Here is a 19791-nt window from a genome sequence, read left to right as displayed (position 1 = left end):
TTCATCAACTCAGAACAGCATTAAAGAGTGATTTCCCTAAAAGAGCAGCACAAGTTAAATACGTGTCTTTTTAAAGACAATCTCTGTATAACAGTGCTGAATCGGTCTGCTGGTTTGTCCAATAGATCTAAACACCCTGATTCATAGCCAGAGATGCCGTTGGAGCGTGTTCTACAATGCTCTCGTCCTCTATTGGTCCTCACAAGGATTCTGTGTCTGTCACAGTATCCGATGGGGGGGCGTTTATTTCGGATGCCAACTTCGACCTGCTCCCTCCTGCAGGTAGGGTTGTGGAGCTCGTGTTCGACCCAGAGACGATGGCCATGTTCACTCGGGCTGCGCAGACGTTTGGCTGGAGTGGAGAACTCCTCCCCCTCCCGAACCCCTTGAAGATTTGGTACTTTGGGGCTGCCAGGCCAGCGCAGCCCACACCAACTGTACCTTTCTTTCTCGAGATTAATGATGGTTGACGCAGTCATGGAAAATCCAGATTTCATTACATTACATTTTAGTCATTTAGCAGACGCTTTTTTGTCCAAAGCGCCTAACAAATGACGTAAACAATAGAAGCAATTATAGCAACACAAGAACAGCAATACAAAAGTGCACTGTAAATCTCATCAAGTCTAACACAGTATACATAGCAAAGGGTTGGTTAGTATTTTTTGTAAGAATGTACAGATAAAGAAAAAAGGAAAATAGATAAAGACAGTAAGTCCCATATAAGGAAGAGAGGGGTAATGGCGGAAAAGAGGGGTAGATCATTCCACAGTCGTGGAACAGCTCCATGGAAGGTGCATGATAATGTTTTTTTCCCTTTTTGAGATGGCACCACAAGCTGTCGCTTGGTGACAGAGCGCAGGGATCAAGAGGGTACATAAGGCAATAGCGCACTGCAGTAGTCCAGCCTGGACAGGACAAGAGCTTGGACTAGGACCTGCATAGCATGCTCATTTAAGAAAGGTCTAATTTGCCTAATATTGTAGAGCAGTGTTCTTTAGTGCGCAGGTGTAATTTGTGGCTTGTATGGCAGTAAATAAGACAGTGATATGATCATGCAGGCATGCGCTTTTTCTGCCTTTTCTGCTCCGGACGCTAAATTTGTTAGAAAACCATACCAGTTATATCAAGATGCACATCGATAAGCGTGCTCAATCGTATGCAGTGCTTGCACAGAGCGATTGTCATATGACATCAAAATACAGTGAGATCAGACCGCTTGTTATGCTTTAGAATTGCCCTGGCGGTGAATTAATGTCACTCGCAAATCGTTCTGTGCAGCGCCGCATAAAATTAAGAGAAAGGTGGCCCCCTAGTGGTTTGGGGGGCACTGCCTACGCATCTTATAAGAATTCCATAGCATTAAAATCCTGTTTTTGTCATTAGGGGATATCATCTCGTCTCAGTTACAAATTTGACTGGTAAATGATAAAGAATGATTCGCCTTCGTATTTATTGCATTGCAACAGATTGATAAGGAAACATGCCATTTAAGACTGGATGTTACTTTTGATACTTTCAGTAAAGGCAGCTCTCCTATTGAATCCGACCTATCAGTGTGGATCTCATGAAAAAAATAGTGAAAAATACTGTTGTAGAGGATGAATCTACAAGAGCTGGCGGTGCTGGCAACATGCTCCGTGAAGCTAAGCTGATCATCAGTGACCACACCCAGGTTTCTGGCTGTCCTGAAAGGCGTGATGGCCAAAGAACCTAACAGAATGGAAAGGTTGTGATGAATCTTTGGTTCAGATCATATGACAAGCAGTTCTGTCTTTGCAAGGTTAAGCTGGAGGGTTACACTTTATTTTGATAGTCCACTTTAGACCAGTGGTCACCAATCCAGGTCCAGGGCCGGTGTCTCTGCAGAGTTTAGCTCAAACCCTAATCAAGAGTCAGGGAGAGTCAGCCAACTTAGCACTTTACTGTATACGTTATACTATTAATATGCTCGCTTGTACGGTTTAACCTTAGCCACTATATCTACTTCTTATATTACCTATTGATTTTCTGTGTTCTCCTCTACATCTTCTCATGTAAAGCTGCTTTGCAACAATTAACACTTGTGAAAAGCGCTATATAAATAAAATTGAATTGAATTGAGTCAAGCACACCTGAAGCAGCTTAATTAGCTGCTTCAGGTGTGTTAGATTAGGGTTGGAGCTAAACTCTGCAGAGACACCGGCCCTCCAGGACAAGGATTGGTGACCACTGCTTTAGACATTCTACTAACTATAAATAACTTTGCAACTACATGTCAACTAACTTTCATTCATTTGCAACCATACGTCAACTAACTCTAATCATAATTTTAAATGTACATACAGAAATGTAATTTTTGGCTTTCATGAATGTGAAAGGAAAAATTATATTTTGTAAACCTTATGTTTCTGTTAGCCAAATATCACATTCATAAGTATATATTTTCAAAGTGCAAACCCGTTTTTAAAGATTTAAACGAGATGTGACACTATTAAACTTTCTAAAAACCTGAAAGATATTAGAACAATGGCTGTATTTTAGGACTTGGCACTTAATCTGGACTGAAAGACTGTTGGACTCTGGCATATTGTTTTATTGTTATGTGACAATGATGACAATTTGTGTTTGTTTCTTTTCTTTGTTCTATCAAGCATTTAATAAAAAACCTGATTATTTTAACTACTTTTATTATGCGTTAAGATTAGGTGACGCATTTCCGCTCGCCCGCTAGTGGAGGTCACGTGTTTCCTGTGGAGCTCCACTCGCCCGTAGGGTGCAGCCAGACCCTTCTCGAAGAGACTGATAGAGACAGAGGTAAGCAGGATCTTTTGATCTGCGCCACTTCTCTGCAGCCCTGAGTCTGGAGCAATGCTCATAGAGAACCTCTGATAGCCCAAGGGGAGGTGGTGTGGCCCGTGCCGGTCCAGATGTCAGAGGGCATAAACTGTCTAAGCGGAATATAATAGTGGAGCATAGATTGTCTCGATGGTGTTATTTGTATCTAACAGAGAAAATTAGTTGGGAGCGGAGCATGGAAGAGACTGCCTGTGATTTCTAAAGTTGGATGTTGAAGTCATCAACTACTACTAAAGGAGTACCATCCTCAGGGAATGAAAGTAGAAGTACATCCAACTCCTGCAAGAAGTGTCCAAGTTGACCTGGGGGGCGATAGATAACTAGAAAATGGATTTTAGTAGGGTGGATAAAAGTAACAACATGCGACTCGAAAGAACTGTCACATGAGGGTGTGTGCTGTTGGAATTTTCAGTGATTTGGAATAAGCAGACAAGTCCCCTCCACCCCTTCCTGTTGTGCGAGGACTGTGGGAAAAAGTGTAATTGTTGGAGAGGGCAGCTGGAGTGGCAGTGTCCTCTGGTTTAATTCAGGTCTCAGTAAGTGTTAGAACAGAAAGTGCAGAGGTTATTAGCATTTTGTGGGTGGTGACGTGATACAACTGATTTACGAGTTGTAGTGACAGTAGAGATTTAAAAAAAACACAGTAAAAATAGAAGAATAGGAAATGTGCAAGAGAGGAAAAAAATAGATAAATGGGTAAATAAAAAAGTTAGTACAAAAGTGCAAAACTCAAGTGCCCTGTCGGTGTCCCTGCTCGGTGAGTTGCGCAGATATTGTCACGGTAGGAAAATCCATTGTTTTCCTCCGTGTCATGTTTGTGTGTGTGTGTTGTTCACTTACCCCTGCCATGTGCTCGTTAGAGCAATCCCTTTCACCTGTGTATGATTGCCTCGCTCCAGCTGATCCTCATCAACCATCAGCTACAAGTACTCACCCTGTTCTCTCCCTGTTGTCAGATCCTCATTTCATGTTTGCTGCAGTCACTTGGATTATCGTCTCTCGTCGTCGTGTTGGATTTGTGTTCGTGTTGTCGTCTCCGTGTGAGTGTTTGGTTGTTCCTGGTTCTATCCACTGGCCATCATCGCACTCACCACCGACTTCACCATTCAACACTCTTCACACCACCGTAGACCTTCGATCACCATTGCCAACATTCTGGACTCAGTCATTCACTCTGTTGATTCATTGTATTTACCATCATTATTAATAAAACTGTGTTGATCGTCTGCACTTGCCTCCTCCACTTTATTGTATCGTTACAGAAGGATCTGACCATCATGGAGGCAGCAGGCGATCGCTCCCCATCTCATCTAGAAGAGTTTTTACAGAGAGCTGTGGGTCGTATGGATCGCCAGGACAAGGCGATAGATGAGATGGGTCGAGCCTTCCAAGCAATGGTGACGAAGGTTTCCGAGCTCGCCCTTCGGGCTCAACAACAACATCCATCGCCACCCATTGCGCCCCCCACGCCACCCACACCGCCGATCGCCACCGGGGGTCTTCCCCAGTCCGAACCACGCCTTCCGATTCCGGAGAAGTATGCGGGTGAGCCGAAATTTTGTCGATCATTTCTCTCTCATTGTTCTTTGCATTTCGCATTGCAGCCCCGCACGTTCACCACCGAGGAAGTGAAGGTGGCGTTCGTGCTCTCCTTGCTCACGGGGAAGGCTGCCCTCTGGGGGACGGCGGTGTGGGAGAACCACGACAGCTGCTGTGCTTCGTTCCACGCCCTCTCGGAGGAGATGAAACGGGTCTTCGATCGCTCCGTCGCCGGGAGAGAGGCGGCCAGACTGTTAGCGGACCTACGTCAGGAAGAGAGGTCCGTATCTGATTACTCCATCGAGTTCCGCACCCTGGCGGCGGAGTGTAAGTGGAACGAAGAGGCGCAGTGGGATCATTTCCTGCATGGGTTGGCTGACCGCATCCAACAGGAGATTCGAGCTGTGGAACTTCCATCTTCACTCAATGGATTAATCGATCTCACTATCCGTATTGACAACCGGCTAGACCAAGCCGCCAGACGGAGGGGGAGAACCACTCGCACAACCACTCCCGAGGTTCAGCATCGGCGGCCAGAGGTTGCGGTCAGCCCACCTGGAGATCTGGAACCCATGCAGGTGGGGCGAGCTCGGCTCTCCCGGGAGGAGAGGAACAGGCGGAGATCCCATGGACTGTGTTTATACTGTGGCAGCTCAGAACATCACATCCAGCGCTGCCCAGTAAAAGATCAAGCCCGATAGTAAATCTGAGGCTACTATCGGGTGGGATCTCTGCCAGGAAGACCTCATCTACATCGACACTCCTTCCGGTGAGACTACGGTGGTCTACTCACACACTGGATCAACACGCTTTGGTGGATTCTGGGGCCGAGGGCAGTTTCATGGACTTTAATTTCGCATGTAAGACCAAGATTCCTCTCACCTCTCTCAAACACCCCATTGCACCTTTTGCACTTGATGGACACAAGTTTCCAGTCATCACTCAGACCACCATTCCTGTTTCACTCATCACATCTGGTAACCATACGGAGAAGATTTCTTTCCTCATCACAGACTCACCTCAGACTCCCATTGTTCTCGGTCACACTTGGCTCCATAAACACAACCCCAGGATCGATTGGCGTCTCGGATCTGTGGTTAGCTGGAGCGAGGAGTGTCATTTGTCTTGTCTTTTGTCTGCTGGTGTTAATGTTTCTGAGTCTGTGTTTCAGGGGGAAGCAGTGGATTTGACTAACGTGCCCGCGGAGTACCACGACCTGAAGGAGGTGTTCAGTAAGTCGCGGGCTGATTCTCTTCCTCCTCATCGTCCCTATGACTGTGCGATAGAGTTATTGCCAGGTACCTCTCCGCCTAAGGGCAAGTTATATTCCTTGTCTATTCCAGAGACGGCGGCCATGGAGAAATATATATCCAGTTCTCTTGCAACGGGGTTCATTCGCCCTTCCTCTTCTCCAGCGGGGGCGGGGTTCTTTTTTGTGGGAAAGAAGGACGGATCCTTGCGACCTTGTATTGACTACCGAGGGTTGAACAACATAACGGTAAAGAATACTTATCCTTTGCCGCTTATGTCTTCAGCTTTTGAGAGGTTGCAGGGAGCGGCCATTTTCACTAAATTGGACTTACGTAACGCTTATCATTTGGTCCGCATTAGGGAGGGGGACGAATGGAAGACTGCTTTTAACGCCCCTCGTGGCCATTTTGAGTACTGCGTGATGCCTTTCGGTCTATCTAACTCGCCGGCAGTCTTCCAAGCACTCGTTAATGACGTGTTGCGAGACATGGTCGATCAGTTCATATATGTTTACCTGGATGACATATTGATTTTTTCTTCGTCTCTCCAGGAACACGTGCAACACGTACGACGAGTGCTTCTGCGGTTGCTAGAGAATGGATTGTTTGTCAAGGCGGAGAAATGCGTTTTTCATGCACAGTCTGTTTCTTTTCTAGGACACATCATTTCGACTGAGGGTGTTCGCATGGATCCTGAGAAGGTTAAGGCTGTGGTAGATTGGCCATCCCCAGAGTCTCGCAAGGCCCTGCAGAGATTTCTGGGGTTCGCCAATTTTTATCGGCGTTTCATTCGCAATTTCAGCCAACTAGCCGCGCCTCTGACCGCTTTGACCTCCCCTAGTTTGACGTTCAGGTGGTCAGACGCAGCTGAGGCTGCGTTTGCCAAACTGAAAAGCTGCTTTGTTTCAGCTCCTATTCTTGTCACCCCTGATCGCTCACGTCAATTCATAGTGGAGGTCGACGCGTCAGAGGTGGGGGTAGGAGCAGTGTTATCCCAGCGCGCATCCTCAGACGGAAAGGTTCATCCTTGCGCGTATTATTCTCATCGTTTATCTCCTGCGGAAGTTAACTATGACATTGGCAATCGGGAGTTGTTGGCCGTCAAATTAGCACTGGAGGAGTGGCGTCACTGGCTTGAAGGGTCGGGTGTACCTTTCATTGTATGGACGGACCATAAGAATCTCGAATACATTAGAACTGCTAAAAGACTTAACTCCAGGCAGGCTCGGCGGGCATTGTTTTTCGGTCGTTTCGATTTTACACTTTCTTACCGGCCGGGTTCCAAAAACATCAAACCCGATGCTTTATCCCGTCTTTTTGAGCGTTCCGATCGTACTGCTACTCCCGAGCCCATTTTACCGGAGAAAATCATTATCTCCGCGCTCAGATGGGAGGTCGAATCGAAGGTTTTGACAGCCTTAGAAGGGGTAACGCCCCCGGCTCGTTGCCCACCGAACCGTTTATTTGTGCCGGAGGGGTTACGGTCAGACGTTCTCCAGTGGGGTCATTGTTCCAGTGTTGCTTGTCACCCAGGGGTTAGTAGAACTAGATTTCTAGTCAAGCAACGATTTTGGTGGCCTGGTATGGCTCGTGATGTCCACGACTTCGTCTTGGCTTGCTCGGTTTGTGCTGTTGGTAAGACTTCCAATCGACCTCCAGATGGGTTACTCTTACCGCTGTCTGTCCCTTCGAGACCCTGGTCCCACATCTCGCTAGATTTTATTACCGCCCTCCCACCCTCCAGGGGTAATACGGTGATTTTAACCGTAGTGGACCGGTTCTCGAAGGCGGCTCATTTCATCCCCTTGCCCAAATTGCCATCAGCCAAGGAAACAGCGGTAACTGTCATTGACCACGTCTTCCGTATACATGGCCTTCCGACAGACGTGGTTTCTGACAGGGGTCCCCAATTTGTGTCCAAATTCTGGCGAGAGTTTTGTAAATTGTTAGGAGCGACTGTTAGTCTTTCTTCCGGGTTCCATCCCCAGAGCAATGGTCAAACCGAGCGAGCCAATCAGGATGTCGAAAGGGCATTGCGGTGTTTGGCATCCAACAATCCTTCGTCCTGGTGTCAACAACTCTCAATTGTGGAGTACGCACACAATTCTCTGCCAGTGTCATCTACGGGCATGTCTCCATGTAAGTGTAGTTTAGGGTACCAACCACCTAATTTTGTTAGTACTGAATCCGAGGTGTCGGTCCCCTCCGCAAACGCACTAGTCCAGAGGTGTCACCGCACCTGGACCAGAGCTCGTAGAGCTCTACTCCAGGCAAGGTCGCGCACCAAGGCTAAGGCCGATCGCCACCGGTCGAAGCCTCCCCGTTACGTCGTCGGTCAAAGAGTGTGGCTTTCAACCCAGAACATTCCGATGCGTTCCGTTTCGAATAAGCTTGCGCCCAAATTTATTGGCCCGTTTTCTGTTACCAAAATCATTAATCCGGTAACAGTGCGTCTTAGCCTTCCTCCTGCGTACAGGAGGGTTCACCCCATCTTTCATGTGTCCAAAATTAAACCGGTGATTTTTTCCCGTCTTAATCCGCCTGCCCCGGTTCCCCCTCCGCCTCGTATCGTTAATGGGGAGACCACGTATTCGGTCAATCGTATTCTGGACTCTAGACGGAGGGGACGCGGTTTTCAGTACTTGGTGGATTGGGAAGGTTACGGTCCGGAGGAGAGAAGGTGGGTTCCTGCTCGGGACATACTGGATCACCGCCTTATTGATGAATTCAATCAGCAGGTAAAGCAGGCTGGGAACGCCAAGGGGCGTTCCTAGGGGAGGGGGTACTGTCACGGTAGGAAAATCCATTGTTTTCCTCCGTGTCATGTTTGTGTGTGTGTGTTGTTCACTTACCCCTGCCATGTGCTCGTTAGAGCAATCCCTTTCACCTGTGTATGATTGCCTCGCTCCAGCTGATCCTCATCAACCATCAGCTACAAGTACTCACCCTGTTCTCTCCCTGTTGTCAGATCCTCATTTCATGTTTGCTGCAGTCACTTGGATTATCGTCTCTCGTCGTCGTATTGGATTTGTGTTCGTGTTGTCGTCTCCGTGTGAGTGTTTGGTTGTTCCTGGTTCTATCCACTGGCCATCATCGCACTCACCACCGACTTCACCATTCAACACTCTTCACACCACCGTAGACCTTCGATCACCATTGCCAACATTCTGGACTCAGTCATTCACTCTGTTGATTCATTGTATTTACCATCATTATTAATAAAACTGTGTTGATCGTCTGCACTTGCCTCCTCCACTTTATTGTATCGTTACAGATATAGTCCATGGTCTGAACGCTCTTCAGTCTTCACACAAGGAGGACTGCACGACACGAAGCTGCCGCGACCGCTGCTGCGGTGGACTGACTGCTTTAATAAGTGCTTGAATTGTGAACTGAACTCAGCAGGCCACACCCAACAACAATCAAAACTAATAGTCGAGACTCACACGAGGACGCATGGGAACAAACGTGATTTCAGCACATGAGACAAAGGTAAACAAGACAGCATTTCTTAGCAATGAAACTGTGCTAAAACTTCACAAGACTATAAACAAAATCACTTACACGTTCTTTGTAGTCTCCTGTTGATAACTGCTTTCCCTCCTGGAACCGACCATTCAGCCATCTCCTCTCACCTCTCTTGACGGTGGAGCCGCTAAAGGGTTACCTTGGTTAAGTTGGTTAAGTCGCTCATCAGCTCTACGTTGGTGGTCCAGGAACGTCATCTCTGGCTGTGTCTTGCGGGCATGAAGGAGGTAGACAAGAATCGAACCAACAGTTCTCGAACACCCAAGGCCATCATCCCACGTCAAAGCCTAGCTACCCTCTTTGCTACGTCGGCGCCTCAGCCTGCCCCCCGTCCTGCTTCGGCCGTTTTCGTTCCTCCATTCCGGCAGCTCTGAGGAACCTGTTGTAAACAGTCCGCCACGCCTGCTCAGCCTGCCAGAAGAGGTGGAAAACAAAATCTAGACAGCCCTGAGACAGGCGAGCTGAAAATAGAGGGGATCGCTATTTGGGAGATGGTGAAGGGTCCTTTCCCCCCCGAGGAGGGCCAGGTGGAGAAACCTTGTTTTTTTATTTTGTTCTGCTGGTTTTTCAGCCAGCTCTCACAAAACCACACACAGAGCGAATTCTACCTCTCTTCTCCAGGTCTCCAGAGGAACAAGGGAGCTATGGACAGGTTCATAACCCAACGTATCCCCTTCCTCTATCGCCAGCGGGTGTGTTACAGTGGCCGGGACCCATACAACGGAGTCTCTCCAGCTCAGCCACCCATCATCGGAGCCAGGTGAGTGTTGCATTACACAACACTTCTGTTGATGTTGCCAAAGAGCATTCATTAGCGATCACCACCGCTCCTCTCATCGTGGGTACACCGATCGTGTTGTTAATCCCTCTCGTTCAGTGTCTGGAAGCCTGGAAACAGCTTTCCAGCCCGTTGAGTTGGCTTTTACGCACAATGTGTCTCGGCTACGCGATTCAGTTCGCCTGGCATCCCCCCAAATTTGCGTGCTTCGCTTGGGTGAAAGCCCCCAATGCACACGTACTACGTGCAGAGATTGCTGTCCTACTGGTGAAGAACGCGATCGAGCAGGTCCCTCCAGCTGAGATGAGGTCAGGGTTTTACAGCCCTTATTTCATTGTACCCAAGAAAAGCAGTGGGTTGTGACCAATCCCGGACCTGCATTTGCTGAATTGAGCACAATCAGTTTAGCTTATTTGAAAACGTTTTGGCAGAGCACAGATAGATCTATTTCCATCTCCAGAGCTACCCATTGTCGCCTGTTTTATTCATTAACTGATGGAACACTTGGTGTGGATGCATTGGCGCACAGCTGGCCGCAACGTCTGCACAAATACTCATTTTCCCCCAGTGAGTCTTCTCGCACAGACACTGTGCAAAGTCAGGGAGGACGAGGAGAGCATTCTATTAGTTGCGCCATATTGGACAACCAGGAGTTGGTTAGCAAATAACATGTCGTAATAAAGGAAAACAAGTGACGCAATTAAAGTCATGTAAACACACATAATTAGCTTTTTCAGACCATTAAAAATAACGTTTTTAAACGTTGCATAAACTGCTTAAGCAGTGTCCATACAGCGGTGCTGACTCAAATCAACCCCACTGTTAAGTCATGTTTCATGGGCATTTAGGACCATCATCAGGACAGACTCCAGTCAGCATTTTTCAAGAGGAGTTTATAAATGTATTTTTATTTGATTCGTTTTTTTTCTAAGTTCTTAGTTTTGATTGAGGTACTGTTGAGGTAAACTGTATTACAGCACATGTAATGTGAATTATATATTTTTTTTTTTTTCAATTCAATTCAATTTTATTTATATAGCGCTTTTCACAATTGGTGATTGTTTCAAAGCAGCTTTACATTAATAGAAGCAGTGGAAACCACAGAAAATCGACAGATAGCACAACATAATAACACGGTAGCACAAGCAGATAAATTTGCTGCGGCAATGAATCAATATTATAAGCGTGCGTATTACTAATGTAACGTAAAGAAGAGGGTGCTAAGTTAAGCCCAATAAGGCTGCCTCCCCGGGTTGAAAAACCCCCTAGGAGGAAAAAAACCCAGACTTTTTAGCCGGGGAATTAAAAAAAAGTCCTAGGAGGGAAAAACCCTTGGGAGATATATATATATATATATATATATATATATATATTTGTATACATAGAAACGATTTGGAAATTAAGCGGAGGTTAAGCACATGTAATGTTACTAATAAAAAAGTAAAGGAGATAACATGTTGGCATGTGTTTTTAATGTGGTGTATTTAACACCTGCAATAAAGGAACAAAATAAAAAAATACAATTAATATTAAATAAAAAACAACACATTTATAAGGTAAAATTTACCCAATGTAAAACCATCCTTGGGTTTAAAAAAAACATTTGCCGGGTTAAAATTAACAACCCAAGTTGATGGGTCAAGTTAGCCCAGCACTTTCCTATACCTGTATTTACCCAGCCATTGAGCTAAAAACAACCCAATTTTTTTTAGAGTTTAATAATGTTACTGCAGACGTTACGTTACGTTAAGAAACGCATTTCAAGTGGAACCAGTGTCTACAGTATTATTGAATTATGTAAATTCAACAATTCTTTTTTGTAAAAAGCAGCCCAACTTTGCCTTTCCCACTACCCTACATCTTTTTTGGTCATTATGTATATATTTTTTGTTTTGTTTTGGTTAATTATGAAAATTTCCCGTGAAGCTCAAAATAAAATTCGTTTTACCAAGAAATTACTAAGGAATGCCATGGAATCATCACAGAAAATACTCCCAGTACATGAGGTTCATGTTACATAACCTACTCTGAAATCCTAATATTGTATGTTGTTTGGATGTAATGGTCAATTAATTATATGATCTATAAATGTTCTTTTAATATCTAAAAAGCAAGGCAGCCCAAACGAAGCACAATCAAACAGGAGTATTTGGGTGAACTTGAAGCATGTGGGGGGGCTGAGTGACGTCATCACCTTAATTCAAAGTCAAATATTATAAAAAAGCAGCACAAACAACATTTTTGCCTGCACAAACGTAGCACAAACGTTTAAGACTATTTTGGGTGCTTTTTGAAAATGTGGGGGGCTGAGTGACCTATGTATGACCTATAAATGTTCTTTTAATATCTAAAAAATGAAAACTGCACAAACAAAATTTTTACCGGCACAAACAGGAGTAGTTTGGGTGAACTTGAAGCATGTGGGGGGGGGGGGGGGGCTGAGTGACGTCATCGACCTAATTCAATGTCAAATCATATAAAAACCGAAGCAGCACAAACAAAAATTTTAACTGCACAAACGTAGCACAAACGTTTAAGAATATTTTAGGCGAATTTGGAACATGTGGGGGGCTGAGTGACCTCTGTATGACTTATACATGTTATTTTAATATCTAAAAAAAGCACAAACGATTTTTGCGGTGCAAACCAGCACAAACGGAACCAGGGCTTTTTTTCAGAATACCATTTTTTGTCAACCGATCCGCCACTTTGAGAGCTAAAGCATTTATATCCATTACAAAGTAATATATATTAGAATCTCAAAACTGAAAATGGAATGTCAACACACAGAATGAATATTCGAATAATCGAATATTCTGGCACAGCACCAAACGGAGCACAAGCGATTGAGCATATTTTGCAGACGTTTTGCATTGGGTTGGGGGCCAACTTCACGCAAGTTATTTGTTGTATATTTGCAGGTCTGAGGGTTTTGTAGGTTCTGTGTTAAATGGTGTCCACCCAAAAGTAGCTGGACTGTTGTTCAAGCAGGTTTCTGTTAAAGAAAATATTTGCCTTTGCATTGAGCATTGCAACTTTGCAGATGTTGTTTATGCTCAAACAGCAACATAACACACTAATTAAAGTATACAAATTTAAATCAAATCAAACTGAATTTTAACCTCACTTATCTCCAATGGATGTATTTAACATATTACCTGTATGATTAGTATTGCCAGGATGAGTAGGCGTAGTCGAGTACCATGCTTCACGTCATGCAAAAAAAAAAAAAAAAATGCAACAATTGCACAATTGTTACATCAGAACTGTTTAAACCAATGTCTTATTTAATTCAGGAATTTAATGTACATCAGAATGAATGTATAACTGATTTACACAAGTTTATTATTACTAACTATTGTTTTATCTAAATTTAGTTGGCCGGTTTGTAGCCAAATGTGAATATGTAATAAATGAATTAAAGTGAATCACCTTCAGTTTCTTTAAAGAGGATGTTTGAAATCAGCCCTGTAAAAAACAAAGAGAAAAATCATTACAGAATCTAATAAACCATCTGTATGTATATACATTTGTTTCTGTACACTAACTTTCAAATGTTTAGAGTCACTTGACTGAAATGTTTCTCATGATTAAAACAAAACTTTTAAAGTTGTATGTTTAAATGTCTTAACTTACTTTTTAGACCAAATATAATTGTGCTAAAATGAAAAAATAAAAATTAAGAAATGTTTTTGAAATGTATGACTTACAAATAAAAAAGAACCAGCCAGCATCCAATAGGACTCTAGTATAATAGATGTGAACTATACTGTTTAAAAGAATCTCAAGGTAAAACCTCAGAAAGCTGATTTTGAGATGATAAGACTACATTTAATCTAAGCAAAGGGTGGTTACTTTAGAAAGGCTAAAATATCTTTATACAATTATACATTTGTGTTATCCACATGTTTTATGAGTGTACAATTCTTAAATATGTTTAATATCTAACAAAATAACTGAATGGTCTTGTATATATAAATAATATAAGTTTTACAATTTAAAAGTTTACCTAATAACCTTAAACATGAAGTATTATTTTAAGTATGTTTTAAATCATGTTTGCTTACATGTTTCCTGTTTATGACTTGAAGAGTTTATTTTTTACAATGAAATAAATGATCAATAATGTCTGCTCTTGTGTGCGCACAGTCCAAAGAAAGGGCTAAAATTGTCACCAACCAAAGAAACATTAGAAATTTAAAGATGCAATTAGTATAATCCGCACCGCTAGAGCGTGCAAAATCAAAACAATAACGCTGACGTAGATTAATGACGCTCTGAAGCAGCGTGGAATGATGGGATTTGTTGTCTTTAACTCAACCGCTGATGGTCATCAATCAGACGCAGAGTCGGACTGGGAACAAAATTCGGCCCTGGCAATTTTCTTGTGGAACGGCCCACAACTGGACCGACGACACCCCCCTCCCCCCACTAAAATCGCCCCACTAACCCAATGCTTTGATTTATTGAACATTTATATTAATTTCACAGTAGTTAAAATTCAACCACCGCAAACTCTCTTTGCCATGAACAAAGCTGACACTGTTTTGTCAAAGCACCACAAAAACACTTTACAATTTTTGCACTGATATATAAAGCAATACTTGTGTAGATAACCCCTTTTATATTGAATACAATAATATGTAAAGTATATTAATGATAGAAAGTGCAGGTCTACAGATTATAAAAGTGACCGGTGTTATAAAGTTTATGTAGCTTTCTTCACTTTCTATTAGATAGAGCAGAAGCAGTAAAAGTGTCTCTCTTTCTATTCCTCCCTTGCAGATTAAAAGAGCTTAATCCACTCATTATGTCAGATTCAACATTTTACTTGCTGTCACTGTGACGGGTGACTTGACTTTACAGCTTTGCGTTTTTATATCTTGAGTCAGCTTTTAATGACTGTTTGCCCATCTGAGCTATAACTGCTCGTTTAGTGCAATGGGCTTGATATTAACTTTGCTTATTTGCTACCATCTCCATCTCTTATATCTAAAATGTTTGTTCAGAAAGCAAAGACGGTTCATTAATAATATTTATAAAAATACGAAAAAGAAAGTGCATTGTGACTTTCAAAACAAGAGGCAGTTGTTATAGCCATAGAAACCAGAGGCACGCTTGAGACTGCACATACGCTTTAACGCATTAGCGCCGACTGACTCTGATCACGGACCGAAGTAATTAAACTGGAACAGACCCAGTCCCAACTGCCCCTTTAAAATATAGACCCGGAAGTGTACGGGTCCTCTGTGAAGACCTTTAATGCAGGGGTGTCAAACTCAAGGCCCGCGGGCCAAATCCGGCCCGCCCCCTCATTTCATCTGGCCCGCGAGAGTTTACAAATTATGTTAATTATGTGGCCCGCGAGAGTTTACAGATTATTTTATTGTTATTATAAGTTTTATGTTTTGCAGGTTATTTCCTACATTGATTTTTTTTAGCAGCCACCGAAACTAATTTTTGTCCGGCCAATGTCTTTTTGTAATATAATTACAGTGATAATGTTGATGATTGCATGAGAGAGAACGAGCTGTGCCCCGCACGCGCGCACTACTAGAGTGGCCGTGTTTAATGCGAAGGCTGCAGCGTCCGGAGGTCGCATTTCCAGGCTGCATACGTCATCAAGACTGTCTTGTTTCAATATATTAACAATTATAAAGTTAAATATTATTCTTCGTTTATAGTAAATAGTTGTAATATGCGTATGACGTGCGATTGTAATGGTTAGTTAACTTAAATAAACCAGGCTTGATGACGCTGCATATGCGACCTCCTCAGGCTGCAGCCTTTGGATATAGAAACAGAGTATCTGCTCGTTCTTTCTCTCCCTCTCTCGCGCACGCTCACGCGCATCCAGCGAGAAAATGTTTTCCGTCTCGTTTCCAGAAATGTTTCGCGATGTCCAGCTGGGATTAGTTTACAACGCATCTATTCCCGCTAAATACGCGAACTAATGACTCATCTGAACTGATTACTTTTAATAAACGATTGAAACTATTGATCTGTAGCCTACAACACCGAACTCATGAGACGTCAGTCAATCAGACACTCAAAGGCAGGTAAAAAATTACAACTTTTTTGTAAAGAGGGCAAGAAATGACAAGTAAGAGTATATGTGTCTAATAAATGCATATTGTGGTGGAGATTGTAAAACAGATTAGTATCTTAAAATTCCTCTAATTTTCTTACCTGCACAATGAAGGATAACAGAAAATGTTGAGTCTACTCACATACAACATGTGTTTTGTCATCACAATTATTTTTAGAATAATCTGTAGAATAGTTGTACTCTATACACTTTGTCATTATTTGCCTGGGCTTCTACTTTCAAAGGTATTAATTGAGTTATTAACAAAACCAATAGTAAGCAAATGTAGAGAAAATTATGCAATGTACAGTAATTAAAGAGTTGATACATTCATACAGTCGTTCAAATACAACCGGCCCTTTGAGAGTAACCGTAATGCTGATGTGGCCCGGGATGAAATTGAGTTTGACACCCCTGCTCTAATGCATACAACTCTGCTCAAGTTCAGAAACATGGACACAATGTGACACTGAGCTTGCCTCGGCTCGCACTTCATCGAGAAACAGAGAGCATGCAAACACAAACCACACATGGGTGGTTGTTAATATACCTGGGCGACTTTTTCTCGCGGATCTTCTCCGCTCCCCCTTTCTTCTTTTTGGAGCCTCTGTTGTCCATAATGATTATTCTTAAGTGCAAGGCTAAATGATGCGCTATCATCACTGTATATTTCCCCATGAACCTCATGGCTGCTTGGACAAATCCACTTGAGGGGTGGAGCAGGGGGGCGCAATCGTAACACACACTGAACCTGTCATGAAGAGGCCGAAAATATTTACCTGTCACCCGCCCCCCAAGCTAAATGCAACTGCATTTATACATGACGTGCCGAAAATAAATAACTTTAACATTTTGGCATTAAAAAAAAATTAATCTCTGGGCCACCGGCCCACATGTCGACCGGCCCACCGGGCATTTGCCCGGTTGTACAGATTATCAGTCCGAGCCTGATCAGACACTAAGGAGAAATCATGTAAACGGATGAGCTAAAGTAACCAACTTTTATAAATGTTGCGTTTGATGACATAATTTTATATTATTATGTAAGGTTTCATGTTTCATGTGTAATGTTCAAAACGCAATTGTTAGTCATAGATGTTACAGTGTTAGTCCAATTCCATTGTGTGTTTACACAGCACAGAATTAAGTGTTCAGATTAACAAATTTACCATTAACAAGCGAGTGGCCCAACAGACGCTATTACTTCCGCATTTGTCCACGACACTGTTATCATGTGGTTTTTAGTTTTACGTCAATAAAGGCAGTAAAAAAGGGTAATGTGGATATTAACACCATTGACAGGCGACTGCACTGCCCCATGTCAGTGTTTAGGATGGCAATTTTCTCATAATTTACAAGTAGTTGAAAACATTAGAGATATTGATAGTAATCAGCTGGACAAAATATATAACACTGGACTAGTGGTTTTTGGATATTTGACTGCAAATATCTTACATATTATTGCTAACATTTACTCTGTATTATCTGCAGGGATGCATGTTAAAGGCGGAGTCCACGATGTTTGAAAGCCACTGTTGATATTTGAAATCACCTAAACCAGGGGTCTCAAACTCAAATTGGCTTGGGGCCATTTCTGAAATTGACATTTCATCGGAGGGCCGCAGAGCTATTTTAAGGTTAAAAAAGTACAATATTTCTGTAAATGTACTGTTTAAATTCTATTATTTAATGTATAAAAATAGCAGTGGTTTTTATCTTTTAAATATACATTTCATATAAGTAAATCATTTCTTAATGATTTAATACTTTAATACTAAGGCCTATTAAAACCTTGCACTAAACTAACAAATAAAATTTCTTTATACATTTATAAACTATTATAAAAAATTACCATCAGTAAGTGTTTGTGTTTTGATTTATTTTGGATTGTTTTCAGTCATAATATTGACTTTATTATGTTCCATCTTTGTTATTCCACAGTTTTAATGAATTTGCTATTATATGTGGAAAAATATGAATAAGTGAAAGTGATTCTAAAACTTTTAAATGGGTAGTCAATGTTACATAAGCTAGTTAAACAGAAAAAATTATAATACTGCTCTGTGTAATTGCATGGTAAGCTACATAATAATATATTATACTTTATTATAGCAGTACATACTTTTATCCTCTGTATGTTTCTCCTCATCTTTCCTCTTTTCTTAACCTGGGCACTTTGATGGCTCTTTTTCTTATCTGTAGTTTATGTGTTGCAATACATCTACGGCTCTGCCTCATATATGCGATGTCTCCAGAAGGTGACTTGTTGATGTGAACCCCACCGCGGCTCTTCTCTGAGTAACAGCTGATATTCACCCGGAAGTAACAAATCCTCTCTGGACAAACACTGCAAAGTCCCGTCCAGATTAACTGATTGCATGATATGATTGACGCGAGGTTCAGATGAGGACCTAAAGTCCGATCACGCATTCCGCTATCCTCGCAATCACGGAGCGCGCGCGGCTCATGGTTGCGTAGCAACGGGTGAGGCCACGCCACGGAGAGCAACTTCCGCTCCCGAGCACTTTAGAAAGTAAGAAACGCCTTGACTCGTTTTAACACGCGTTGTTAGACGCGAGATGTGAACGAACCCTTAAACGTTTAAATTAAAAATGAAACAAATATGAAACAAAGTGAATAAAAATCTTTCTGCGGGCCAGATTATGTTATATTGTTGAAAGGTGCCGCGGGCCGCAGAGAGGGGGAGGGCGGGCCGCAAATGGCCCGCGGGCCGGGAGTTTGAGACCACTGACCTAAACAAACACGCCCCTACCCCAATAGAATCTGAACCGTCTGTTGATAGACCCGCCCCACACATACGCAACTCGGCAAGGATGTCGGTTAGTAGACACGCTCCTTACTGCTGATTGGCTATAAGTGTGTTTCGGTAGTCGGCCCGTCTCCTTTTCCAAAGCGTTTTTCAAACATCGTGGACTCCGCCTTTAACTTTTCTCACACAAAGCAATAGTGCCTAAGAGGTTGACAGTTTTGCAGCACAGGCCAAACATTCGAAGAGGTAGAATTAAATGTCTTACCAACTCTAAAAACAAACCACAAGTAGTGTAGTCCATCATCACTTAAAAAGACTCAGCCTTGCAAAGGACATTGATGTTGTATACAGGGCACATAAAATGTATGAGTCTGTAAGGTTTTGTTCTGTGTTTACTTGTGTTCTGTGTATTTTTGTATTTTGGACTTTTATTTTGATACCCTGCTCTGTTCTGACTTTTATTTTGATATTCATCATGCCATGTCACAGTTCACACTTCCTGTCTGTCTGTATTTAAGCACTTCCTGTATAGCTGTTCCTGGCTGATTATTACATCGCCACATCCTGTTAGTATCTGCCTGTTATCTGTATCTGTTTATCTGTTTCTGTTACCTGCATCTGCCTTTGTTTGACTTCTGCCTGTATTTTGGATTTAATGCCTGTTTGCCGCCTGCCCTGATATATTTTGCCTGTCTCTGGATTACGATTGTGGATTTACCCTGTTTGGATTTGTTTGCTGGCCCTTATTGGGATTTTACAATAAAACACCTTTAGCACATGGATTCCCCTTCTCTCTGCTTTCATTAAAGCACCCGTTACAGAGTCATAGATATATATGGATGCTTCATAGACTTAGCGCTAAAACGATGGCACCACTGCTGCTTCAGCTCTTCTTGTGTGATCCTTACACATACAGTGTGAATGTTAGCATCAGTGCTAAAAAAAATACTGCAAACTCGCAGTTTATGCATGCATTGTGTGAAACCAGACTATAGCAGTT

General features: G+C 42.7%; 1 protein-coding gene across 1 annotated transcript in view; it reads right to left on the bottom strand.

The window, feature by feature from the left end:
• LOC129425508 (leukocyte immunoglobulin-like receptor subfamily A member 2) overlaps nt 1–16639 on the bottom strand; it is a 46562-nt gene extending 29923 nt beyond the window's left edge. Inside the window, 3 exon segments of the mRNA XM_073856658.1 lie at nt 13092–13139; nt 13366–13421; nt 16572–16639. Of these exon segments, the coding sequence (XP_073712759.1) occupies nt 13092–13139; nt 13366–13421; nt 16572–16639 (172 nt within the window).
• Nucleotides 16640–19791: the final 3152 nt, after the last annotated feature.

This window comes from Misgurnus anguillicaudatus, chromosome 19 (assembly GCF_027580225.2).
Source record: "Misgurnus anguillicaudatus chromosome 19, ASM2758022v2, whole genome shotgun sequence".
Taxonomy (NCBI): domain Eukaryota; kingdom Metazoa; phylum Chordata; class Actinopteri; order Cypriniformes; family Cobitidae; genus Misgurnus; species Misgurnus anguillicaudatus.
Note: the sequence above shows the minus strand (reverse complement) of the source record. Positions and strands in the feature narration are given on the sequence as shown.